This window comes from Lynx rufus, unplaced genomic scaffold (assembly GCF_022079265.1).
Source record: "Lynx rufus isolate CCGP_SWC_20201006 ecotype Redwood Valley unplaced genomic scaffold, mLynRuf1.p SCAF_5, whole genome shotgun sequence".
Lineage (NCBI taxonomy): Eukaryota > Metazoa > Chordata > Mammalia > Carnivora > Felidae > Lynx > Lynx rufus.
This window is the reverse complement of record NW_025814867.1, coordinates 74,876,497-74,888,758: the sequence shown is the minus strand read 5'-3', so window position 1 is coordinate 74,888,758 and position 12,262 is coordinate 74,876,497. Positions and strand designations below refer to the sequence as shown.

Below are 12,262 nucleotides of genomic sequence, written 5' to 3'. Positions count from 1 at the left end.
TGGTTTTATCCATTGCACTCCAACAAGTAAAATGAAGCTACTGGATGAGATCTCTAGACTGTTTCCAAACTATAAACTGGGACATGACCTGATAAGCGATTTTTTTTCTTCTGAGTTGTGAATATTTTCTTGTGTCAGGTTCCCCAAAACTCCTAAGAGTCTCTGAGTTCTTACGGAACTGTTGGGTGATTAAAATTGATTTCTGCCCTCCACCTAGTGTTATCTGCCTTCTGACTTCATTTAATTGTCAATACGTCCTTAAACAGACCTGCCAAGTTGTTTAAGCACGGTGCTTCATAAGGGCTTAAGAGACTGGCTGTACTCTGGTTTCTGTGAACGGTTGCTGTGGTCCTACTTAATGCCATGGCTCATGGAATAGATTGGTATTGAGACCTGTATTTCCTTCTGACATAGCAACTGCTGTCATTTTAGGATGACTGTAAAGAGCAAAAGAACCTCTTAGTGACTTTGTTACCTAAGTGTGATCTTAAAGTCTGTATACTTCTTGAAATTGTGTCCTCTGTCAGTGACTATCCTTTTTCAGTCTTGTCTTATAATAAGCATTTATAAATAGATACAAAAATTGTCATTTTAAGAAGAGATCATTGTTGAGCTATAAAACATGTAAATTATAGGTTTTATTTATATCTCTCTACTGGAGTTTATATGTCATAACCTCCAGTAACATTCATTTTAAAATGTCATGTAAACTATTTTTTAATTATAAAACTGGTAAAAAAAATTTTTTAATTAAAGTTTGTAGGGGGGTGTAGAGTAAAAGGTAAAAAAATTTCCTTCCCTGTTTTCTAGCCTTCAGTACAACTCTCCAAAAGCAATCACTATTAACAATGTCTTAAGTTTCTTTGCATGAATTTTCTTCTTTTTTAAAGTTTATTTATTTTGAGAGACAGAGAGAGTGGAGAAGAGGCAGAGAGAGAGAGGGAGAGAGAGAATCCCAGGCAGGCTCCGTGCTTTCAGCTTAAGATCATCACCTGAGCCAAAACCAAAACTCAGATGCTTAACTGACTGAGCTACCCAGGCGCCCCTCTTTGCATGAATTTCCTAAGCATGTACAATTATATATACATATATATATGTATGTATACGTACTCACTTTTACATAGTAATACCATGTATATTGTTCTTCATCTTATGTTTTTTTAAGTTCTCTTAATATACCAGGACTGTGTCATACCAGCATGACTCAGTCAGCCTCATTCTTTTTTTAAAACTGCATGCCATTTCATTATATATCTGTACCATAATTTACTGCTGAACATATAAATAATTTCCAATTTATATCTGGTTGTTGTGGAAGCGCAAATAATTACAAATAATGGACATTAGTAGGAATGAAATTACTGAATCAAGGAGCACGTGTTTTAAATTTTGATGAGATATTTCCAGGTCGTCTTGCACACAGTTGCACTTCTGTCAATATTCTCTGAGAGTGTTTCCACATTCTTATCAGTCTCCCTTTGAGATTTGAAATTTCTACTGTTCTAGTAGTTGAAAATTGTTATTTCTTTTTACTATGCCTTTGTTGGATTAGTGTGCATTGAACATTTTTTTATAAGACTAATAGTCATTTTTATATTTGTGTAAATTGTGTGTCCTTTGATTATTTGTCCCTCACCACATCCATTATATGAGAGAAAAAGAAGCCCTTTACTAGGATAGACTACCATTTATTTATTTATTTTTCTAATTTATTGTGGGTTTTTTGGATTCAGCTTTATTTGTTTATTTATTTATTTATTTGTTTATTTATTTATATTTTAATTCCAGAGTAGTTGACATACAGTGTTATAATAGTTTCATATGTATAATACAGTGATTTGACAATTCTATACATTACTCAGTGCTCATCATGATAAGTGTACTCTTCATCTAGTCCACCTATTTCCCCCAAGACCTCCCCTCTGGTAAGCATCAGTTTATTCTCTATAGTTAAGAGTCTGTTTTTTGGTCTTTTTCTTCTCTTTGTTCATTTGTTTTGTTTCTTACATTCTACATATGAGTGAGATCATATGGTATTTGTCTTTCTCTGACTGACTTGTTTCACTTAGCATTATAACTCTAGATCCATCCACGTTGTTGCAAATGGCAAGATTTCATTCTTTGTTATGGCTGAGTAATATTCCATTGTGTATATATCCATCTATCAATGGACGCTTGGGCTGCTTCCATAATTTGGTTATTGTAAATAATGCTGCTATAACATAGGGGTGAATATATTTTTGAATTAGTGTTTTCATATTCTTTAGGTAAATACCCAGTAGTGGGATTACTGGATCACATGGTAGTTCTGTTTTTAATTTTTTGAGGAAACTCCACACTGGTTTTCACAGTGGCTGCACTAGTTTGCATTGCTATCAACAGTGCACAAGGGCTCCTTTTTCTTCACATCTTCACCAACACTTGTTTCGTGTCTTTTTTATTTTAGCCATTCTGACAGGTGTGAGGTGATACCTTATTGTACTTTTAATTTGTATTTCCCTGATTATCGATGAGTGATGTTGAGCATCTTTCCATGTGTCTGTTTTCCATCTGTATGCCTTCTTTGGAGGAATGTTTGTTCATGTCTTCTGCCCATTTTTAATTGGATTATTTGTGTTTTTTGTGTTGAGTTGTATAAGTTCTTTATGTATTTTAGATACTAACCCTTTGTAGGATATGTCATTTGCAAATATCTTCTCCCATTCAGTAGGTTGCCTTTTAGTTCTGTTGATTGTTTTCTTTGCTATGCAGAAGGTTTTTATTTTGATATAGTCCCAGTGGTTTATTTTTGCTTTTATTTCCCTTGCCTCAGGAGACACATTTAGAAAAATGTTGCTATGGCTAATGTCAGAGATATTACTGGGATAGGCTACCTTTTATTTTTTTTTTATTTTTTATTTTTTTTTAATGTTTTTATTTTTGAGACAGAGCATGAATGGGGGAGGGGCAGAGAGAGAGGGGGACACAGAATTGGAAGCAGGCTCCAGGCTCTGAGCCATCAGCCCAGAGCCTGACGCGGGGCTCGAACTCACGGACCGTGAGATCGTGACCTGAGCTGAAGTCGGACGCTTAACCGACTGAGCCACCCAGGCGCCCCGATAGGCTACCTTTTAATAGATTAACCTACCAACAGTTCACAGGAAATCATAAATATATATATTGTACACATGATCACATGATCAAATGTATATATGGTACACATGATCACCTGTACAAACACTAACTCACTTGGAGGCCTGAAAGAAAGCCGAAAAAAGAAAGTGTCTGAGAAGAGAAAGAGAACAGTCTCTCTGAAGATAGATGTGGGGACTGGCCTCAGTCTTTCTATTAGTTTTCTATTGCTGCATAAAAAATGACCACAAACTTAGCAGCTCACAGTTTCCGGGGCCAAGAGGTCAGGCACAGCATGACTGGCTTTTTGCTCAGGTCCCACAGAGCTAAAACAGTTAGTCAGCTGTGCACGTTTCCTCTTCTAAGTTGATGTGGTTGTCGCAGAATTCAGTTTCTTGTAACTGAGGGACCCAAGTCCCAGTTTCCTCACTGGTTATTAACTAGGGGCCACTCTTAGCTCCTAGAGGCAGCCTATGTTCCTTACCACATGGCCTCTTCCATCTACAAAGCCAGCCAAGGACAGCCTCCCTTGTGTTATATCTTTCTCATTCTTCTAGTCTTTCTGACTTTCAGACCCAGATCTGATGAGTTCATGAGACTAGAAAAGCCCAGCCAGGTAATCTACCTATCTCAAGGTTAACTGATTTGGAACAAAACAGAATGGCAAAGTCCCTTGACAGCAGCACCTGAATTAGTGTTCAGTTAATTAACTGGGAGGAGGTGTGTGTACACACAGAGTCAGGAAACTGGGATGAGCATTCTGCCCACCACAACCCCCACCTGCTTTCCTCAAGGGAAGCAGACAGAGGTCATGTCTGTTGGCTGAGGAAACCAATGCTACTGAAACATTAGATGCCAGAGAAAGAGAGCATAACTGGAATCCATCTAACCCCATGCACAACAAAGTCCACCCATGTGGGTCAAAGACCTTGATCTGAGCAATGAAACAGCAGAAAGCTACAGAGAAAATCTTGGAAATCACACATACAGTCAGGTAGGTAGGTAGGCTTTCCTGACCAAGGATCCAAACCTGGCATTTCTGACTCCACAATCTCTGCCTTCTTGACCCCCACATGATGGCTCACCAGAAGACAGGTCATTCATTGGCTATACAAGTGGATTTACAGTCCTCTAGCCTTGCTTTTTCTTCTTATGCCAGTGTGATTAGAGTGTGGTTTTGTGAGATGCTGTCCTTGGGTGTCCCTGGGTGTCCAATAGAATAGAATGAAGGACCACAATCTGAATAGGTAAGTCACTAAAGGGAACTGTATTGTTGAGAATATTAAGAATTCTAAAAACCTCTCTCCCCTCCCTCTCTTTCTCTTTCATATTCCCATCTGCTGCTGTGATCCAGACGCATTATACGTGACTTGCTTGAGACCGAAGAGATTTATATAAAAGAGATTAAGAGCATAATTGATGTAAGTAGATTGGGGTAGTAGACATTAAGCATGTATTCAAACTAGAGAAGTTCTGTTGCACAAAGAGACTTAAGGTAGTTGCCACATGTCTCTAGAATCCCCACTGAGGGGACAGGTCTTACACTATCACAAGTATCTTTCCAATAGAAATAAGAACATTCGTTTGACTATTGATCCATTTAACCAAATAACTTACAAGGGACTGTGCCAATTCATATGATTCTAGCAGTGCCCAATAGGTTCACCCTATGGTTGTCAACAATGAGCATGATAATTTGAATGTTTTTGGTAATTTAATAAAGGGGAATTGTTTCAAGTAGCATTTTTTGCTTGAGAGTGAAAATTAGAATTTTCCTATTTTCCTAAGGAAATAATTTTGAGAAAAAGATTATATGTACAAAGTTATAATAGAATTTTTTAATAATAAAATATCAGAAGAAAAAATCGCCAATAAAATAGGGGGTGGTTAATAAATTCTGATATTTATGCTAAATGAAATATTATTCAACAGTTACAAAATAATTATTTTGGAGGATCAGGCCAATATGGCGGAGAAGTAGGGGGATCTGTACTTCCCGCATCTCTCAAACAAAGAAGGGCTGAAGCCAAAGGACTTTGAACCCTGAGAGAAGGGGAGGAAAAGAGACTGAGTCTAACAGGGAGACACGGGAACAACCTGACAGGCTATAGGTGGGTGATTGCAAACTGGAGGAGATAAAATGGGGCCGCGTGGGGCCTTCTGCGAAGAGCCAAAGGGAAGCGAAAGAGTGGCTGGGGAAGTGTAGGACTGCATCTGGACAAGAGAAAAACCTCAGACCCAGACGGAGAGGGATCCCATCTCTAACTGCTTTCTTGGGATTGGGGCTGGCTGCCCTGTTCGTGCACCTGGGGAGGAGGGGAGCTACCCCCGGGTTCAGTGGTAGGTCAGGGGCACAGTCACAGTAGGAGAAAGCGGTCACCTCCCCGAAGTGCTGCAGCACAAGAGAAAGCCTGGCTGCGTCTGCCACCCCCATGCTCGGTGGCTAGGTCAGGGGCGCAGTCCACAGTAGGAGAAAGCGACCCCCTCCCTGGAGTGCTGCAACATGGAACAAAAACAGCCAGGACCACATATCGGATGGCATAGAGAGGCGCTTCCCCAGTGCCAGGGCGCATGGAGTGGGAGTTTAAATCCCAGCCAATCACTGGGGCACGGGAATTGGTGGAGCGAGAAAGACTGCCCCGTCTGTGCCCATGGCATAGTGAGGATGACTCCAACGGAGTCCACCGGGTCAGAGGAGAGGAGACGGGGGGGGGGGGGGGGGGGGCGTCGCCATTTTTCTCCCCACCACCAAGGCCCGGCCTCAGAGATGGGTCCGTGGGGCTCACCGTGGAGGCGGGACCTGCCTATACCAAACCACGCCTCTCCGAGCGGGGTAAGTGCGTGTCTACTGGAGCAGCATAGACCCTGAGGAACCAGACGGACCACTCTTCCAGACCAGTGCTTCTACATTACCTGGATTAATTCTAGGACAATTCTTATTATTTAGATACATTCTACCTTCCTTTTCTCCTTATCTCTTTCCTCCTCTAGGCCGGTTACTCTGGTTCTTGGTTTGTTTAAGCAGACATATTTAATCCATTCTCTTGATACATGTTCTACACCTCCTTCTTTCCTTTCTCTCTCTCTCTAGAATACTCAAGCTGTATATAGTTTCTCTGTCTAGATAACTTTATCATCGTTTCTTTCCCCGCCCCCCCCCCCCACCTCCTTCTTTATTTTCCTTTCTCTCTCTCTCTGGATTAAGCCATTTAGTCTCTCTGCCTGGTCAGTGTTTATTTTTTCTTTTTCCCTACCCCTGTCATTTCTCTCTTTGTATGTGCTCTTCCATCAGCACCGCCTCCACCCTATTCTTTACTTATAGTTGGTGTTTTTGGTTTTTTGCTTTTGGATTGTTTGTTTGTTTTATTTGTGTGTTTGTATGTTTTTGTTTGCTGTTTGTTTGTTTGTGTTCCTTTCCAGGGATACTTCAAGGAACAAATCAAAGCACACCTGGTGGAGGGTCCAAAACATCACTACAAGTAGGGAAATAAAATAACCAAAGTCACAATAACGGAGAGCAAGTAACACCCTCCAAAAAACACCTCCTGAAGGGCCAGACCCTGTATGGTGTATGACCCCCCTTTAATATAGCAGTGCTCACAGGTGCAGAGCATGTAACAAGCTTTTAAAACTCATAAGGGACAGAAAATTAGCCAAACTGATGACATGGAAGAATTCTCCTTAAAAGAAATTCCAGGAAGAAGTGACAGCTAAAAATTGATCAAATCAGATATAAGCAATATAACTGAAAAAGAATTTAGGATAATAGACATAAAATTAATTGCTGGGATTCAAAAAGGCATAGAAGACAGCAGAGAATCTATTGCTGCAGAGATCAAGGAACTAAAAAATAGTCATGATGAATTTAAAAATGCTATAAGTGAGATGCAAGATAAAATGGAGGTGGCCACAGCATAGATTGAAGAGGCAGAGGGGAGGATAGGTGAATTAGAAGATAAAATTATGGAAAAAGAGGAAACTGAGAAAAAGAGAGTTTAAAAAATCCAGGATCGTGAGGGGAGAATTAGGGAACTAAGTGATGCAATCAAATGGAACAATATCTGTATCATAGGAATTCCAGAAGAAGAAGAAGAGAGAGAGGAAGGGGCTGAAGGTGTACTTGAACAAATCATAGCTGACAACTTCCCCAATCTGGGGAAGGAAACAGACATGGAAATGCAAGAGGCACAGAGAACTCCCTTCAGACATAACTTGAATCAATCTTCTGCATGACATATCATAGTGAAACTGGCAAAATACAAGAATACAGAGAGAATTCTCAAAGCAGCTAGAGATAAACAGGACTTAACATACAAAGGTAGACACGTAAGGGTAGTAGCAGACCTATCTACTGAAACTTGGCAGTCCAGAAAGGAATGGCAGGAAATCTTCAATGTGATGAACAGAAAAAAATATGCAGCTGAGAATCCTTTATCCAGCAAGTCTGTCATTCAGAATAGAAGGAGAGATAAAGGTCTTCCCAAACAAACAAAAACTGAAGGAATTCATCACCACTAAACCACCCCTACAAGAGATCCTAAGGGGGATTCTGTGAGTGAAATGTTGCAAGGACCACAAAGTACCAGAGACATCACTACAAGCATGAAACCTACAGACATCACAATGACTCCAAACCCATATCTTTCAATAATAACACTGAATGTAAATGGACTAAACATTCTAATCAAAAGACATAGGGTATTAGAATGGATAAAAAGACAAGATCCATCTATTTGCTGTCTAAAAGAAACCCATTTTAGACCTGAGAACACCTTCAGATTGAAAGTGAGGGGATGGAGAGCTATCTATCATGCTACTGGAAGTCAAAAGAAAGTTGGAGTAGCCGTACTTATTTCAGACAAACTAGACTTTAAATTAAAGGTTGTAACAAGAGATGAAGAAGGGCATTATATAATAATTACAGAGTCTATCCATCAGGAAGAGCTAACAATTATGAATGTTTATGCACCGAATTCAGAAGCACCTAAATATATAAAACAATTAATCTCAAACATAAGCAGTCTTATTGGTAAGAATGTGGTAATTACAGGGGACTTTAATACTCCACTTACAACAATGGACAGATCATCTAGACACAAAGTCATTAAAGAAACTATGGCCCTGAATGATACACTGGACCAGATGGACTTGACAGATACATTTAGAACTATGCTTCAGTAAATCCTGAAGCAGCAGAATTTACTTTCTTCTTGAGTGCACATGGAACGTTCTCCAAGATAGATCACATACTGAGTCACAAAACAGCCCTCAATAAATATAAAAGAATTGAGGCCATACCATACACACTTTCAGATCACACTGCTATGAAACTTGAAATCAACCACAGGAAAAAGTCTGGAAAACCTCCAGAAGCATGGAGGTTAAAGAAAAGCCTACTAAGAACAAATGGGTCAACCAGACAATTAGAGAAGATATTAAAAAATATATGGAAACAAAGGAAAATGAAAACACCACAATCCAAACCCGTCGGAATGCAGCAAAGTCAGTCCTAAGAGTAAAATTCATTGCAAACCAGGCCTATCTCAAGAAACAAGAAAAATCCCAAATATGAAATCTAACAGCACACATAAAGGAACTAGAAGCAGAACAGCAAAGACACCCCAAGCCCAGCAGAAGAAGAGAAATAATAAAGATCAGAGCAGAAATAAACAATATAGAATCCAAAAAAAAAAAAAAAAAAGTAGAACAGATCAATGAAACTAAGAGTTGTTTTTTTGAAAAAATAAACAAAATTGATAAACTTCTAGTCAGGCTTCTCAAAAAGAAAAGAGACAGGACCCAAATAGATACAATCACGAATGAAAATGGATTTATCACAACCAATCACTCAGAAATACAAGCAATTAGCAGGGAATACTATGAAAAATTATATGCCAGCAAATTGGACAACCTGGAAGAAATGGACAAATTCCTAGACATCCACACACTACCAAAACTCAAATGGGAAGAGATAGGAAATTTGAACAGACCCATAACTAGTGTAGAAATTGAATCAGTTATCAAAAATCTCCCAACAAATGAGAGTCCTGGACCAGATGGCTTCCCTGGGGAATTCTACCAGACATTTAAAGCAGAGTTAATACCGATCCTTCTCAAGCTGTTCCAAAAAATAGAAATGGAAGGAAAACTTCCAGACTCATTCTATGAAGCCAGCATTACTTTGATTCCCAAACCAGACAGACACCCAGGCAAAAAAGAGAACTACAGGCCAAATCCCTGATGACTATGAATGCAAAAATTCTCAACAAGATACTAGCAAATTGAATTCAACAGCATAAAAAGAATTATTCACCACGATCAAGTGGGATTCATTCCTGGGCTGCAGGACTTGTTAAATATTCACAAATCAATCAATGTGATACATCACATTAATAAAAGGAAGGCTGAGAACCAAATGATCTTGTCAATAGATGCAGAAAAAGCATTTGACAAAATACAGCATCCTTTCTTAATAAAACCCTTAAGAAAGTCGGGCTAGAAGGAACATACTTAAACATCATAAAAGCCATTTATGAAAAGCCCAGAGATAATATCATCTTCAATGGGGAAAAACTGAGAGCTTTCCCCCTGAGATCAGGAACACGACAGGGATGTCCACTCTCACTGCTGTTGTTTAACATAGTGTTGGAAGTTCTAGCATCAGCAATCAGACAACAAAAGGAAATCAAAAGCGTCAAAATTGGCAAAGATGAAGTCAAGCTTTCACTTTTGGCAGATGACATGATATTATATGGAAAATCCAATAGACTCCACCAAAAGTCTGCTAGAACTGATACATGAATTCAGCAAAGTCACAGGATACAAATTTACTGTACAGAAATCAGTTGCATTCTTATACACTAATAATGAAGCAACAGAAAGACAACTAAAGAAACTGATCCCATTCACAATTGCACCAAGAATCATAAAATACCTAGGAATAAACCTAACCAAAGATGTAAAAGATCTGTATGCTGAAAACTATAGAACGCTTATGAAAGAAATTGAAGAAGATACAAAGAAATGGAAAAACATTCCATGCTCATGGATTGGAAGAATAAATAGTGTTAAAATGTCAATACTACCCAAAACAATCTACACATTCAATGCAATCCCAATTAAAATTGCACTAGCATTCGTCTCAAAGCTAGAACAAACAATCCTAAAATTTGTAAGGAACCACAAAAGACCCAGAATAACCAAAGTAATGTTGAAAAAGAAAACCAAAGTGGGAGGCATCACAATCCCACAATTTAGCCTCTACTACAAAGGTGTAATCATCAAGACAGTATGGTATTGGCCCCAAAACAGACACATAGACCAATGAAATAGAATAGACGACCCAGAATTAGACCCACAAATGTATGGCCAACTAATCTTTGACAAAGCTAGAAATAGTATCCAATGGAAAAAAGACAGTCTCTTTAGCAAATGGTGCTGGGAGAACGGGAAAGCAACGTGCAGAAGAATGAAACTAGATCCCTTTGCTACACCATACACAAAAATAAACCCAAAATGGATGAAAGACCTGAATGTGAGACAGGAAACCATCAAAGCTCTAGAGGAGAAAACAGGAAAAAGTTCCTGTTTGACCTATGCCACAGCAATTTCTTGCTCAACACGCCTCCAAAGGCAATGTAATTAAAAGCAAAAGTGAACTATTGGGATCTCATCAAGATAAAAAGCTTCTGCACTGCAAACAACAAAACTAAAAGGCAACTGGTGGAATGGGAAAAGATATTTGTAAATGACATATCAGATAAAGGGTTAGTATCCAAAATCTATAAAGAACTTACCAAACAAAACACCCAGAAAAACAAATAATACAGTGAAGAAATGGGCAGAAGACATGAAGCGACAGTTTTCCAAAGAAGACATCCAGATGGCCAACAGACATATGAAAAGATGCTCAATGACACTCATCATCAGGGAAATACAAATCAAAACCACACTGAGATACCACCTCACACCAGTCAGAGTGGCTAAAATTAACAAATCACCAGACTATAGATGCTGGCGAGGATGTGGAGAAATGGGAACCCTCTTGCACTGTTGGTGGGAATGCAAACAAGTGCAGTCACTCTGGAAAACAGTGTGGAGGTTCCTCAAAAAATTAAAAATAGAACTACCCTATGACCCAGCAATAGCACTGGTAGGAATTTACCCAAGGGATACAGGAGTGCTGATGCATAGGGGCACTTGTACCCCAATGTTTATAGCAGCACTTTCAACAATAGCCAAATTGTGGAAAGAGCCTAAATGTCCATTAACTGATGAATGGATAAAGAAGATGTGATTTATATATACAATGGAATACTACTTGACAATGAGAAAGAATGAAATCTGGCCATTTGCAGCAACGTAGATGGAACTGGAGGGTATTATGCTAAGTGAAATAAGTCAGCCAGAGAAAGACAGGTACCATATGTTTTCACTCATGTGGATCTTGAGAAGCTTAACAGAAGACCTTGGGGAGCAGAAGGGAGGAAAAACTCACAGAGATAGAGGGAGGCAAACCATTAGAGACTCTTGAGTACAGAGAATAAACTGAGGGTTGATGGGGGGTGGGGGAAAGGGGAAAGTGGGCGATGGGCATTGAAGAGGGCACTTGTTGGGATGAGCACTGGGTGTTGCATGGAAACTGATTTGACAATAAATTATATTTTAAAAAATAATTATTTTGAATAAATATAGCAACATTGAAAAATGCTTATAAAAGTAAAAACAATATATGTAGAATTTTACAAGCTTAGCCCAAAATGCATGTGGAAAAACAGAATATGAATTACATGTGATTACTGTGATTACAACCATATAAAATAAGCTTTTAAAAAGTTATGAAGGAAATATAATAAAACAATAGTAATTGTGTTTGGTTGTAAAATGATGGGTAAGTCTTTGGCTTTCACACTTGACTTGTATAACATAAACATTTTAAAAATACATTTTTTTCTTTCTATAAATTGCCGTTTTATTATCATTGCCATTTAACCATCTTCTGAAGATGGACACACGAAGGACATAATATCAAAAGAAAGCATTTGATGGAATGGGTTTCAGGAGATAACTGTCAATCAAGATGAGTCAAGAGCAACAAAGCCTGGAAAACAGCATTTTTCTAAACACCATATTTCCTAATTATTAGGGTTTT

General features: G+C 38.7%; 1 protein-coding gene across 1 annotated transcript in view; it reads left to right on the top strand.

The window, feature by feature from the left end:
* MCF2L2 (MCF.2 cell line derived transforming sequence-like 2) overlaps positions 1-12,262 on the top strand; it is a 257,039-nt gene that overhangs the window by 192,862 nt on the left and 51,915 nt on the right. The window contains exon 16 of the mRNA XM_047100288.1: positions 4,466-4,532. Coding sequence (XP_046956244.1) covers positions 4,466-4,532 — 67 coding nt within the window. The remainder of the gene's footprint in view (positions 1-4,465; positions 4,533-12,262) is intronic.